Below are 15,868 nucleotides of genomic sequence, written 5' to 3'. Positions count from 1 at the left end.
CCTACAACTTGGACACTTATGCTTATTCACATAGTTACACAGATATTTATAAATATGCTGACTACATCATTTGCAGAGATTCAGGTATTCAATTAATTTAGTCCCCCCCACCTTTTCCCAGCCGGCAAATGGTGAGAGAAAAGATTGTGAAACTTTTTAATTAATTCATTATTCAACACAGTCCACTAGCTTTTCTCAGCAGTTCTGACAATGCAAATTGTTCATAAATGAGCCATCACAAACATTCACAATGTGACTTGTGTAATGGGTGCACTGCACAGGCCAGCAGCAGAAGCCATGTGTTGGCATCTCTATTTTATGGGCCATAGCACTTGCATCCACACCAAGAGCCAAATGCAGCATATTGAGTCTGCAACACAGCTCAGCCTTAGCACTCAGTGAAAATTAAAGTACTCAGGCAAAAATCAGTGAGTGGGGAGGAGCAGTATGCAGGACAGAAGCTGTGAGTGAAATCACAATCACCTAATCAAATCAAATAAACACAAGGAACAAGAAAGGAAGCCATTTTCCATGCAGAGATAAAGAACTTCAGAAGACAATATCTCAGAGGAAGAAGGAAAAATTCTAGCTATCTTTATTTCTAACTGTGCCATCACTGCAATGGACTGATCATATCTCTCTAACGAAGCCAGATATAAAGGATCTAGGCATAACAGGCAAGTCATGGTTCTAGTATCTCTCATATGGCAACACCACTCATGACTGTCTCTGCCAGGTCAGTCACATACTCAGTTATGGAGGAGAGAAGAGATTAAAGCCCATCATTGCACCTTACATGTGTTATGAACAATCTACAACTCAGCAGGACTGTGCTAGGCTTTGCCTTTGGATCGCCATTACAATGAATTTTGGAGAATGGTAAACCCACCCAAGGTATTGTAAATATAACAGAGAAGGTCCAGGATCAAGGAGATGGTACATAACATAAAGTGTCAGTGCGATGCACGTCTGAAATCCACACGCACTAAACAGAGAAAGCAAGGACAGATTATAAAGAAAGAAGTGAAGGAGATTGGATTGGGTGTGAAACCATAAAGCAAAGCAAGAATTCAATTTCAGGACTGTCAAATTCTCTTGTTAGCAATGAAAAAATTCACCTGGGAGAGGATGTTGTTCTCAGAAAAAGAGTCAATCGAGGTCACAAAGAGAATGGGGCACAGATGAAGTACTCACCAGCAAAAGTAAGTCTACCCCCAGGCAGCAACCCCATCTGATCAGGACTGATGATGGCAAGGGTCCCCCTGCAAAAGCTGTGGTTTAACTGACTAAATTTTCAGCAGGGTGCACTTGGRCTGCAATTGCAGGGTGCAATTGGACCTACATCAACACAGCTGAGGGATTTTCAGTGAGATTGTACTGGTTTTCTTCATCTGATCAGACAGTTTGAAGAAAGGTGCCTACATGTCCCCCACCTTATACAGGTTTGTCTATATMATGCAGCCAAAAATCCTGCTTCGCAATGAGCACCCAGAACAGATACAACAACAAGTGACAGGATCAAGGGTCTTGCTGTCCTTCAGGCAAGCAAAGATGGCCCCAGTATGCTCCTGTGGTTGGGCTGCTCCTGCATTGCACACTTTTTCTTTCTGAAGAGCAAATAAGAGCTGGCCATGGGCACGTACAGGATCTTGGAACCTATTGCCTGACTCACTGCTAGCAAAGTCTTAACTAAATGAGCATAAAACGTACCTGCAAAGCAGTTAATACTGTCACATAATGTCCAAGTTCCCTCAGCAGTACCCCACCAGACAAGACATAGACAAACTGACCTCTCTGAAGGTGTGGAGGATACATCTTACGAAATCTTTCCACAAGAGAGCTTGTGGATTCTTCCACAAGAGAGCTTGTGGATTCAAGGCACATATTGGGATTAAATGCTGATTAAAAAAAAAAAAAACTGCAGTGAAAAGGAAGCATTTACTGTATCTACTATAGCAAAACACAGCCAAGAACAAACCAACAAATGAAAGAATGGCCACATGCCCAGAGCTCTCCACAGTGTATCCCAAAGACCATAGAAACTGTCCTTGAAAATCTAGTTTGCGTGTGCAACATCAAAGCTCTCAATTATGAAGCCTTGCTGGCATTTGATGGGTCACTGGAGAAGCTCAAATAGCAATACTAGAGCAGCATCTGCAGAATAATAGCTGCCCCTAGACAACCAGGACAGAATACAGCTGAGCTCTGATACCCAGCTGAATTTAAAAACTGTTATCCTAGACTCTGTCTAATCTTATGTCTTTCTCTCAAGAGTGTCCAGTGCTAGAGCCTGCAAAGGGAGCATGCTTATTCACTTTTATGAGCATTTTACTGTAAAATACTACCTCTTACAGACTTGTTTTCCTGCTAGTTTCACTTGAGACCATAGTTGTCGGGCTCAGTCATTTCACTGTGGTGGGCACACAGAGATTCTGCCTTTATTCATGAAAATCTCTAGCCCACTTACCCTTTAAAAGTGAAAACAAACAAACAAGTAAACAAACAAACAAACTTTTACAAATATATTCCAAAGAACGGAGAGCTCCTACCTTCGAATTGTTCTTAGCAAAGTAGACCTGGCCTCATTGTGGAAGGTAATGATGACGCTAGTTGGTGGGAGATCCGGACGATAGTGTAAAGTCATACACCTGAGGAGAAAGAAAGAAGAAAAGGTCATTCAAGAGCAGAAATTAAAAATGCAATCTCATTTCATTAACAAAAGCATTAGAAGTAGATGGTCCTCCAGCTAGTATTAAGGGTGAATTTTCCTGCACGAATCCTTTCTGATGGAAACCAAAAATCCAAGAATAAGTCACTAAGGATTAAAGCACAGAAAGAGGTTATTAGAAAGGGATGGGAATGTAGGTGTTCTCTTTCAATCCTTTTCTCCAACCACATTAGCTTCCCAATTAGCACCCTGTTGGAGTTATCAGCTTCCCACATCCATAGGAAGCAGGAAGAGAAAGGCATTCCCTCCTCACCATTATCCACTAGCAAGTGGTTGTCACCAATGCCATGTGGTGACATGATCCAACTTACAAATATGAGGTTCCCTTCCACCGTTAGATGTTGTATGCTTAGAGTTTCCTTCAAAACTACAGCTCCTCTTTAGAAAAGCAAAGTTCATCAGGCTGTGATTTTCTGGCCTAGCGTTAAGAAAATTGCCCTCCTCTCCTGACTCTGTGCCCGACCCTGGTATGACCACAGGCAAATCAGCTTACCTCTCTGTGCCTATTTCTTCACTGTTCTGTATTTTATCTGTTCAAACTAAAGTCTCTTCAAAGCAGCATCTCCATTTTGTTAATATTTACACAGCACTCAGCAGAATGGGAACCCATTATCAAAGTACTGGGGATTCTGGGTACTACCATAACATAACAAACAATTCCTACTACATCAGTTCCACTGCTTAACCTCTCAGGATTTTACGTTAACAACTGTGTAAAACCAGAAGTTGCTGAAAGCCAGAGCTCAGAGGGTYGTCATCAGTGGTGCRGAGTCTAGTTGGAGGCCTGTGGCTAGTGACATCCCCCAGGGCTCAGGACTGGGTCCCATCCTGTTCAACTTCTTCATCAATGACCTGGATGAGGGGACAGAGTGCCYTCTCAGCAAGTTTGCTGATGATACCAAGGTGGGAGGAGTGGCTGACACACCAGAGGGCTGTGCTGCCATTSAGAGAGACCTGGACAGGCTGGAGAGTTGGGCGGAGAGGAACCTCCTGAGGTTCAACAAGGGCAAGTGCAGAGTCCTGCACCTAGGGAGAAATAACCCTAGGCAGCAGTACAGGYTGGGGCTGACCTTCTGGAGAGCAGCTCTGCAGAGAAGGACGTGGGAGTGCTGGTGGATGACAAGTTGACTAGGAGCCCGCAACRTGCCCTTGTGGCCAAGAAGGCCAATGGTCTCCTGGGGTGCATTGGGAAGAGTGTTGCCAGCAGGTGGAGGGAGGTGGTCCTGCCCCTCTCCTCAGCCCTGGGGAGGCCTCATCTCGAGTACTGTGTCCAGTTCTGGGCTCCGCAGTACAAGAGAGACATGGAGCTACTGGAGAGAGTCCAGCAGAGGGCTACAAGGATGATCAGAGGGCTGGAGCACCTGCCCTATGGGGAACAGTTGCAAGAGCTGGGCCTGTTCAGCCTGGGGAAGAGAAGACTGAGGGGGGATCTGATCAGTGTGTATAAGCACCTGAAGGGAGGGTGTCAAGGGGGCGGGGACAAACTCTTTTCAGTTGTCCCGTGTGACAGGACAACAGGCAATGGGCAGAAATTGAAGCACAGGCAGTTCCACCTGACCRTGAGGGGGAATTTCTTCCCTGTGAGAGTGACAGAGCACTGGCACAGGTTGCCCAGAGAGGTTGTGGAGTCTCCTTCTCTGGAGATCTTCAAGGCCTCCATGAATGCAACCCTGTCTAACATGCTCTAGGTGACCCTGCTGAGCGGGGAGGTTGGACTAGATGATCTCCAGAGGTCCCTTCCAACCTTACTGATTCTATGATTCTATGAAACATTTTACCGATTTGTAAAGGCGATAGACTGAACAGAGCCTCCAAGTCTACCTATGGGGTAATCGCCTTCTCCTCTTCACCCAACACTGAAGTATATTCTCCGCTAAGCCTCTCCCACAAAGCCTGCAAGAGCTTTGTACTCAGATACCTAAGATTTTCCCTTTCATTCCCATCCATTTAATTCAAACTTTCAAAAGTTTTTACAAAAACGCTGAAAATAGTCAACCTCAAACAAGCAGAATAGCTATTAAAAGGCTCTTTTGATACATTATATTGCCTATGGTGTCTTAAACTTTAGAGATCATTCTGATCAGCTTTATACTAGTTGGGATACTACATCCTTCAGAAAAGGTACATGAGCATAAATGAGAAGAAATGAGGCCTTGGCGCAAAACATGCATAGCCAAGGCTCTCGCAGATGTAAGTAAATTGAAAGTATAATCTTAGGGTTAYTGCTGAGAGAAAGTGTGGAGGTTCAGTAGGAATGGGTCTTGAAAGGGGCTGCCAAAAGACTTGTCCTGCAAGGACTTTCTTGTTTGGGCCAGAGATCAAGGATCTTAATCCCAGCACTGGCCGGAAGAAAGCTTATACTCCTACAGATAGTGTTAGGGTTGAGAGAAGGAGAAAGGGTAGAGGAACTGTGGGAGTGGGTCTCAAAAAGGGCTGCTGAAGAAAAGCGTGTGCTGCCCACAGACCTGTCCTACAAGGAATTTCTCGTTGGGGCCAGACATCAAGGCTCTTAATCCCAGAATTGGCTGGAAAAAAGCTTGTACTCTTAGGGTGAAGGTTGAGAGAAGGGGAAAGCACAGAGGCACCAAAGGAGTGGGTCTTGAAAGGGGCTGCCAAAGGAAGGCATGTGTGCTGCCAAGAGACCTGTCCTGCGAGGACTTTCTTGTCTACATGGTTTATTAGTAGATGTAAAAAGCGCCATTCAATTCCAGCTTTCAGCTTTCTTTCTCTGACTTCCTAAAGCAACCATTTCTGTAGCTTGGTCGCTAGGTAAGTGCTTTTGAATTGTTTGTGTCCTTATTCATTCTGCTTTCATGACATAGCCTGACAGAACAGAAAAGGGTATTTAAGTAGTGTTCAGAACATTCTTTAGAAGATCAAGACAGCAATTGTAACCACAGCCACCTATTGCCTTCCTTCCCAGGTTAAGTCTTCATAGCTGTTTTAATTACTTTGACCTTTAGCTGATGAAATTCACAGTTTTCTAAGAGCAATGCTACCATACAGCTGCTCAGGAAGTCTGCATACATCTCTTCCATCTTACTGATCTTTCTAGGTCCTTTTAGGCCCTGCAGTAACTTTAAGATGACATACCTGTATCAGGAGTACACATAACACCCAATCCAGTGAGTTCTGAATCACAGCAATTGTACTTATTTCTGCCCACATACCACTTGTACACTCTTCTCCGACTGCCCAAATGCTTCCAATACATTGCTCAAATGAAGCAGGAAATGGAATCAGGCAATTACTTTTTCAGTAAACCATAAACCCATTCCCCCAAACTCTAGACCACAGTTTCTGCAAGGCTAAGTCAAAAACTGACAAGAAAATTGAGTGGGGTAGGGGTAGGAGAAAGGAAATACAAGTCACCAAATATTGCAGTTTGATATTATCAGTAGAGAATGTTACACTCAGAAATGCTAAAATGTTTGAGGTTTTTTTWATTGAAGTTTTTCATCTTTTCATTTGAAATTACTTTGCTGTTTGTTCACAAATTGACCTAAATTAAAGGTAAAAAGAGTATACAGTGGGTTAAATTTTTCCAGAAATGAGATGACATCTTGGGTGAAAGAGASTATTTGCAAGCTCATACTAAATTACATGCCATTTTCTTTCATTGTTTCATTCAAAACCTTTTCTAAATTCTGTCTCTGCTTGACCAAACCAAACTTCCCATTGCCACTCATCTTTTAGCATAGCCACCAGTGCAAAAAATTCATTATTCAGCCAATTCTAATTCTATATACATCCTCAAAGGACCCCAAAGGTSCATGACCAGTCAGCCTGCAGAATAAAATTTGATGACATTGGCCCACGTGGTAATACCCTCATTCATCAAAGTTACATTTCAGGGATGCTAAAAGGCAGAGAGTTTCTGAATTACCAAACAGCACCAGGTTATGTCCAAAGTTACCAATCTGGGTCACTGTGGCTGCTTGCGTCTTTCAGCAATGCACTTAAACTGAACTTTCCCAGTTTGATTGCACAAGAAACAAACTGTTGCTGTTGTGTGCTGTGCACAGGCTCAGCTCTTGCTTGCTTTTCAAAGCAGCAGTGATGGACTATGATTGCTCTGTGCTATTTATATACAATTACCTCCTAACTGCTCCCAGATGTGTGTCCTTCCACCCACTTTAAGCATGGCATCAAGAGGGGTTCTGGGTAACAAATAAGGGAAGCTATTCTTGGCAAAAGAATGAAAAAGGCTGAAAAATACTAAGTCATAAATACTTCATTTACATTATTACAACAGCTAATAAGCAATGCCACAATGTACGCATGATGTATTACCCACAAGTGGGGGTATCAGGGATACTGCACACTGGCTGAGCCTGCTGGCGATAATTAAGACTCCTTGTATTTGACAATACCTCGTCTTAAAAACTCCAGTTGTTGCAGCAGCAGATGAATATGCCCTCGATCAATCTAATCAGAAAGTGTGCATACACTGGAAATACTGAAATGTCCAATACAAACACCTCCAAAGCTTTGTCACTGGCTCTGCAACTTGCCCCTGACTTCTGGGTAATGAAGCTTGTAACATCTTAAAGATGGGACTGATCACTGTGCTACAGCTATTGAGTGGGGAAGGAGYGCTCCTGCTTGGATTCAACAGCATTCATAATCTCACTTTGCATTTATGCATATAACTAGACCACCTTGGGATTCATCTCTCCAAYTACCAACTGCCAAAGTAACTCAAACTAAGGCTGAGACTGCCAGATGGGTCCCACTCTCCAAAGCAAGAGAGGCACCTCCAAGGAGAAGGTGCTGTACCTGAAGAGGTGCTTCCAAGGCAGGAGAGCAAACCATCCTTTGAAAGCATTTTTGTGTCCCTGAAGTGAGGTTTGTTCCAGTGCTTGGGGAGCAGCATATGTGATGCTTAATACTGCCCTTACATGGGATTTTACATGTGGGCCAATCCATTAGGAGCCTCCCAAACTATGGCCAAAAGGAGAAGGCTGCTAAGTGCATGAGGAAGTTAGTCAAAGGAGTGGTGAAAATAAATAAATAAATAAATACTACTGAGTTTCCTCCAGCTGGTTCCTTTACCCCCCACACCCCATCCCGCCAGTGTAACTGTAGCTAAACATCCTGGCTTCTGAGAAGGCAGATTTCAGTTTAAGTTGTTGATTACAAGTGTTTTTTTGGCACTTGCTTGGGCAATAAAAACCACAGCTTGGAAAAGCATTAAATCCAGCATGTCCAGAATTATTCTGTGTGACAATTACATCTGGGGTAATTTCAATTTAATACCTCACTGCAAGTGAAAATTGCAGCATGCAGCCCTAAAATTGCTGTAATAAYGAAAATAAACCCACTAAGAGCTGCCTGAACTACCTCAGGCTGTCACTGGATAAATGTTTTGTGCTGCTTATGATATTTCATAGGTCATCCAATTGCCAACAAGAAGAAAAAAAAAAAGTATTTTCAGGAAACCAGTAAGAAGTTGAGGATTGTTTTTTAGATTCTTTCAAAATAAAAAAAGATAGGGAATACATGCATGGCTTATACTTGCAGTATATTGAAGCTCAAAGGCTGAAGTCACTTAAAGTTGCATGCTTTGAAATGTTGCAACAGGACTGTGGAGTAATATTAGAGAAACAAGTGGTAGTCTGAACGCTATGCCAGGCTGAACTGCCTGGAAACGTGGGCTGCTCAGCCAGCTCCGAGCAGCTGGGGACCCATGACAAGACAGATTTTTAGGCCGGCTAGCCTAGCCTCTCAGACAGAGCATTCAGCCAGAGAGACAATTAGTTTTCCCTCCCAGAACTCAAGAAGCCAGCGTTTCGTTTAATAGGAAGTTTCTCTTCTCTGCTTTAGGTTACCTTCCATTCCATCTCCAAGCACTTCCAAGATCAGGAGGCTGCTTATGAAAAAGACATTCAGGCTTGCACTAAGCTAGCACACGGGGGGGTGGGGGGGACACGTGAGGGACAAATAGTATCTCAGCCTGCAAAGAAAGGCTTGGATTGACAACTGCACTCTTCTCCCCTTCCACACACACACTCCTACTCCCCTCACTACTGAGTAGCAGATATTCAGACTAGAGCTTTGAATGGGGTCCAAGAACTCCAAGCAAAAAAAAAAAAACGATGTAACCATTTCATTCTTTGCAACTGGTTGCTGCTACAGATACCTAAGTCCCACAGCTTGGAATTCACGCTCCTCAGGAATTATAGACCCTTGGTTTTCCCTAAGGATTTGGCGGGAGTTGAGCCCTCAGCTTCTGCTGCAGACACCTTGGAAATCACCCCTTGAAAATCCCAGCCTAAATTGGCTGTTCACCTTACTTCCTTCAGGGTGGAATGAGCAGCACATATCATTTCCATATTCTCCATCTGCCATTAATAGCTCAGGAATAAATTGTTGCTCACCCATTTGAAGAGACAGGGAGTAGAGAGTGTCTTGCACTCATCATACAATGCAGAGGATCCTCTCTGTCCCATGCAATGATTGTGTGAGGGCTTACATGCACATGGTAGGTCTTCCAGCACTATAAAGTTCAATGATCCACTCTCTCTTCTATGTTTTCTTCTGTCTGGTGTACAGAAATAGGGCAGCGTAGCTTTAAATAGTTGTGAGCACGGTGGGTTTATGTTTTGAAAGCCAACGGAGAACAGCGGGTATATAAATAGGCCTTGAACATTCTAATACAGCTGAGAAGCAATTTGAGACCCAGCCATGCTCAATTGCTTTCTCCATTAAAAAACAAAACATCCTGTATGTCAAGAGAARGAATCACAATGGTCTCTTGCAAAGTCCTAAACCTTGCACAGTTCAAGATCTGAGTGCACATTAATGTCTTTTACATCTCAAAAGTCGTCCACTCTGAACACCTATTCTTGGTTCTTTGCAACCTTCATGCTACTGAACAGAGGCTGGGTAACACAACCCCATCGCCTCCTCAGACAGCCACTCCTGTACCCCTAGCAGTTCTTCTGATGGAGGCAACAAATGACAGATTCCCAGGCCACTTCAACTGGCTTTACACTTAAAATAGCAGGCTTTACTCCTAACGCCCCTTAACACAGAAAAGCTTATCTTAGAAACACCACTAAATAGCACAGTGGTAAAGACTAACAGTAACAGAGACAGACCCTGTTCCTTAGCCTCTTCTGGTCCATTTCCAGACTCAAAAAGAGTATGTTTTTTTCCACAACATCTGCTATTCCCATCTCCATTTACCCAGAGCGCTGCACTGTGTTTTCCAAGCCTCTGCGCATTTATGGAGAAACACTGAAACTTACTCTTCATGCTCACTCTCCTGCGTCTTGTTAACTTTCTTTAAAACATTATTATCCTCCTCCCGCTCCCCAAACCCCCCTCACCAGGCTTCTGCTCATTATTCTTTTCTGCTTCAACAGCAATCACTTGCCAGCAGCTCTGCTTTGAATTTTTAACATTTTCCATGCAGTCCAGACTCTCCCTCACACAACTAGCGACTTGCAAAGCATTCTCTGCACGTTTGTTTCGAATAGTCAGCCTCATCAGATGGAGCTACACCTTCTTTCAACTCTCTGCTGGTTCCTCTCTTCTCTCTTTTGCTTAGGAACATATAGGGCCGAATACTTCAGGCACTGCACCTAAACCAGAACACTTGGGTTTATCTCCACCCTTTGGCCATATTTGTCCCTCTCGCASCAGCCCAAAGGACAGGTACTTGCCATCAGAAATACTGCATGTTCATATCACAGCTTTTCCATCACCAATGGACAAACCTACAAATGTTTCAGGGTTAGGCTTCAGATGACTTTCCTCAAGGTCTGGCTAATTCTCATAGCTTTGTTACATCTTTGCTCAAGAGAGCTATCAAGGGTCACACAACAATGTAAATGCCATGAGCTGCATATTACAGACTCGGACACTCCACTAGAAGCAGAAAAATACTTGGAGGAGAAATCGATAACATATAAACTTTTAGCTTGAAGAAAAACTGAACTAAATTACACAAAACTCCACCATAACTTCAAAGAAGAGTTAATACTCAAAGCTCCCAACTCACATACATACTGTAAAAAGACCTTGCCCACCTGGTACATACCCCTGAAGGGATTCAGCCAGTCAACAACCACCATCACCCAGGTCTTCCTATTCTGCATCCAATATCTGATCAGTCTGATCTGATCAGACATCACAGCAGCTAAAGGGGAGGAGAAAGACCAGAGACATTAACAAACATATCAGCACCTTATTAAACAGAGGGAGTCAGGCTGGTTCTAGAAACAGGTAAGAATCCAGGAAAGAAAGATAAGAAGAGCTCCCCCCTCTTTTTTTAAAAAAAAAAAAAAGTCAGCCCTCTCCAGACTAAGTGACTTCACCTAACAATTGTAGCAGGGTGTCCTTAGTGTATTCACTGTAATTCTTCTCTGCAGGACCCAAGAGGAAATGGAAGGAACAAGTCTTCACAAACAACTAGGTGTGAAAAATGACTCCCTTAAAGGAAAAGGAAGATTACTGCCCTAGGGAAGAAGAAGGTGACCCACTGTAGCAAAGCAAACAGCCATGAGAAGCAAGGGATTAGAGCCCTAGCTTCTCTGCCAYGAACAATACTGAATTTGCCTTACACTCACATATCTGCAGGGACAGGAGGACGTGCAGGCAGGTTTGTAACACCTCTCGGGACAACCTGTTAGGATTGTGTTAGGATAGCCTTTAGCCAATGGGAAACCATTTCCCAGTGTTATACTAAATTTTGTCTTCTACTTCAAGAAAAATTACATGTAACTTCCACAAAAATACTGTAAAAATTCAGAGCCCTGGCCATTTGGGGATTTGGATATATCCAGGATAACATTTGCCAACTTACATGAAAGGTAGTGCATTCTCAGAGTTTACTGCCAGATAGGACCATTATCTTCTCTGACCTCTGGGTAATAAGGCTCGTTGCATTTTTTCCAGTTATGCACACATAGAGCCTAGTAACCTGTGTCCAGCTGAAGGTTGCCTTCCAAAAAACATCACTTTGTGCCCTCAAGAAATGGAAAATTCAAGAGATACTTTTAATGTTACAGTCAATGTCAGATACATTAGGCAGTATAAACATCATACTACAATTCATTATTTGCACACAATACAGGTACATACATAATGTCTGCATGGCTTTCTTCATACCCCATCACTACCCTCTGTTCTTGGCTCTCCCCAAACATTCCTTCCAGCACACTTTGAYAATATTTTGTCATCCAGCTTTGAGATCTTCAAAATTCTACTTCATCCTCCCAAGATATGCCAGCATCATCTTCTCCTATGGGTACATTTTGCACCCATCATTCAGGAAGATTAATAGTGAGACTGCTAGCAAGACGGCTGTTCATGGCCTGACATAAAGAAMGCTTTACAATAAAATTGGAAATCAACATGAAAAATGCAGGACCTACTCTGTGCTTGCTGGATAACCAAGTCTTGCCTCAGAAAATGAAGCCAGAGCCATGCCAAACTGTAAAATTAATCAACTAATTTAGATCCAGGGTCTCAAAGTCAGACAAATTCAGGCAGCTGCAACACTCTGAAACCCCTGTCTATAGCAGTGTGAAATTGCCAAAGAAAGAAAGAAAGAAAGAGAACAGATGAGAGAAAAAACAATGGGGATATTACATGCAATGCAACTCCTATGGAATTCTGTATATGCAAGATGTGTCCACAGTCACAGCATGGCCAGTGAGCACAACTGAGAGCAAAGAGGTAGTGAAAAATCATAGTATCTTTTCTCCTTCACAGTTTGCTTATCCAGCGTTTCTGGAAGGCCARGCACTGTCTGGCTGGAGATCTCCAGTGTCAACACACAGCATATGCACTGACTGGCGTGTTGGGCCATGCAGCAGGTTGGCTGTTGACAGCGAGCCGGCTGTAAAGTCCTGTGCTCAAGGTCAGGTTTCAGGCAAGCTAGCCTTCACCAGGCTTATSAGAGCAGGCCTGCATAACACGGATCTGCAAGCACATAGCGCTGTCTCTCAGCTCAGTTTTAATTCATTCTCCTCCTTTTCGGGCTGCTGAATGAGAATATGAAGACTCACCTAGAAAGCTCTGAAGTTTCTGCCGTAATGCCAAAAGCTTTAATACTGACTGCTCCGTCACGATGCACCAGAATGAGTGTAAATGTCACTGATCAGAGCAGACACACAAACTTCAGGGTATAATAACAACAACAGAGGTTGAGAGGAGTGTCACCAGGATACAGAAACCCTTGCTTTTATACTACTCATCCAAATCCACCTCAGACTAGTCGTGACTTGAAGCAAGTTGGTGCCAACTGCCAGGGTAGCACTAGACTGAGGGAAGACGCTCATTCAAGTGAGGATCAGAAAACAGCAAAAGGCCTAGAGTGGAGAGGCACTGGGAAAAAAAAATAAAAAATAAAATAAAATCAACCGAAACACAGACAGCTCTAGAAAGCAGCCATGCAGCCAACTGGTTTGGCTGTATATCCCAYAGCATACATGCGGAAGTCCACACCTCTCCCCTCCCCAGCACAAGCTGGTATAAAAATAYGAGAAAATGGGCAAAAGAGAATAACCCTCCTGAGGCTGGAAGATGGAGTAGATGAAGAGGTCTTTTCAGTTTCTGCAGTTCTCTTAAGTAGGTGTGTATGATACTGACAGCTAGTGCCTGCTTAAAGTCTAGCAGCTACAGGACCAGCAAGGGACCAGAGCTGCCCAGACGGCCACCCGTTACCATGCACAAAAGGGCAGGGACCTAGAAATGAGAACTTTGGGTTTAATTCAACTRCAGTTTGACCCAGAAGGAATTTTTTTCTATATAGCTTCTGGAAATTTAAATAGTGCTATATTTAGCCAGTGCACAATTAGTATTTCCTCTAACGTACTGCCTCTTCCAATCTATCTTTTCCTTCCCTTCTTTTTCTCTGCAAGATAGTTATCTAAAAAATTAATCAAACAGCTAAATTTGAAGAAAAGGGAAAATGCAGGAAGGAAAAAATAAGCGTCTTTGCACATGATGTGCTGCTGCCTGTGAACCTCAAAACTGACAAGATCATACACTTATAATTTATTAAAAATTCACTGGATCGTTGTCTTTGGAAAAGGGGAAGAAAAAAGGAACCTATTAAAAAGGAAGGAGAGAATAGCATGACTGCATTTAAAATAAGTTAAACCAGATTGTGTGTCTTGATTTTCAAAGCAGCTTATGAATAATTCAGACTTCTAGAGTCCTCCACACAGATTCAGGGTCTGTCTTGCTTCTTCATCCCCCCTCCCCCCCACACACACACCTTCTTTTTTCAGAATTGAGGCAAAAGAAAAAAGGAATCAACAAAAAAAAATGCTTTGCTTTCAGCAGAATTTTAAACAGCAGCCAAATTTCTCAAGTCAATTTTACTGTAAGACCAGAACTGACATCAAGGGTTTTCACCTGAGGTGAAAGTAAAAGCAAAATCCAGCCACTTGTCCCTTCCTGGAAAGCCACCAATCCTTATATTAAGATTTTTTAAAAACTAGGATCACCTCAAATTCCACTCAATTATGACAGAAATATTTCTGCAAAGATTCATTATGGAGACTGAYTTTTAACCGTAGCTTTCTGACACCACATGGCAAATGAAACTAGAGGTGGTCTTCATTCCCACATCATCTCCTTAGTCATAACTGAAGTAATACAAATACACCTCCATTCCACGACAACTCAAAACCACTTAAGTTGGCAGGAGTCTGCAGTGCTTACAGCAAAGATCTGACCAAAGGAACCCAAAATATTGCCTGTGATCATCCTTTTTCTGCYCTTAATGGAGTACAGGTACTTGAAGGTGCTGCGTAGCTTAAAGAGTAWGAGTTTGATGGAAGAATCAAATCAAATCATGGCCTTAATTGTCAATAGCAGTGAACCTTGGAGAAATAGTTCCATTGCTTACTAATACTCAAGTTCGATTTCCACCTAGGCAAATATATTCAATCAATAGAAACTCTGAGATAAGCACAAAATTCAAACAAATAACTTTATTCTGTCAGAATTACTTGAAGCAAGTTATCAAAGTAATTGATGGCATGTAATAACAATACAACTAGTAATCAATACATTATGGTAGTCAAAGGCATAGGATAATTCTAACAGAGTGATCAATGGCACCCCAGGAATGCTAAAGCACTTAGTGATAAAGCGATACCCATTYTCTGCAATAACCAGAAAGCGCCAGGACAGTTTAGCTAGGTGCTGTGCTGCACTGCTCACTTGCTCTCAGTGAAGGGCACCAAAACAAACCATATCTTATCTAAAAAAAGGATGCTCTGTGCCTATTGCATGAAAGGACACACTTGGAATTCAAAATGGAGACCCACTATTTTTTGTCTGCTGGCTGTCTGGGATGTCTCAAAACAGTGAAAGGTTACAAGCTTCAGGGTAACCTCAATGGCAAACGTGCTTGCTCTCCCAGTGGGCTAATCCTGTGATCCTGATCACAGGTTTTGTGAATGGCAYTGAGGGAGCTACTCGAACTGACAGCTGTTAACATACCTGTGCAGAGGGCCTCGGCTGAGACTCCTGTTGTTATCAGCACATCTGCTTCCAGCTGAACAGATTAATGAACAATATGAGCACAATCTGCCAYTTAGCAGTGTTCGACTGCCCTTCCTCAGAGCCTTAAATAAAAGGCTCTTTTATTTAAATTAGGCCCTTGACACAACAGATCTAAGACTGCTGCCTAAGGCATCTTCAGAAAACGTCAGTGCCTTTGAAACTTGCTGGCAGACTGATTGTGCACTTTGAGGAACCACTGCTGTTCTTCAAGAGCYGAAGCACTTCTCCTGCATGGGTGACCAGCTTCAGAACAACAGGTTCACCACTAGTGTAGGTGCCTTTTGCTTCTGAAAGATGATTATAGACCTTAATATCTCTTTACAGCCGTAAGCCCATCTACCAGWATAACCACTACAGCTGGACTAAATTTTCCCACCCAACTCTCCGCAGATTCCAGTACTCTAAAATGCATCACAGAATCACCTCCACTTCACAGCATTATTTGTTCCATTGAAAGTCCAAGATAAATTTTTCATTTGATATTTGAAATTACTTGCTTTTAAATACCAACTGTCATTTTTAAATGTCATTAAAAGTGTCAAAACCATTTGAGATCTAAGTGAAAGCTTTTTCTTTTCAGAATAAGATAAACATCCCTTTGGCCTTACT

The 15,868-nt window shown here is 42.8% G+C and overlaps 1 protein-coding gene across 2 annotated transcripts in view; it reads right to left on the bottom strand.

The window, feature by feature from the left end:
- The window catches only part of GALNT14 (polypeptide N-acetylgalactosaminyltransferase 14), a 135,811-nt gene that overhangs the window by 44,239 nt on the left and 75,704 nt on the right, over positions 1-15,868 (bottom strand). For both annotated transcript variants that reach the window (XM_085325815.1, XM_085325816.1), the window contains one exon: positions 2,550-2,648. In XM_085325815.1, the coding sequence (XP_085181941.1) occupies positions 2,550-2,648 (99 nt within the window). The remainder of the gene's footprint in view (positions 1-2,549; positions 2,649-15,868) is intronic.

Source organism: Rhea americana, unplaced genomic scaffold (genome assembly GCF_003343005.1).
Source record: "Rhea americana isolate MKP2758 unplaced genomic scaffold, rheAme1 scaffold_123, whole genome shotgun sequence".
Taxonomy (NCBI): Eukaryota; Metazoa; Chordata; class Aves; order Rheiformes; family Rheidae; genus Rhea; species Rhea americana.
This window is presented reverse-complemented; position numbering and strand designations above follow the sequence as displayed.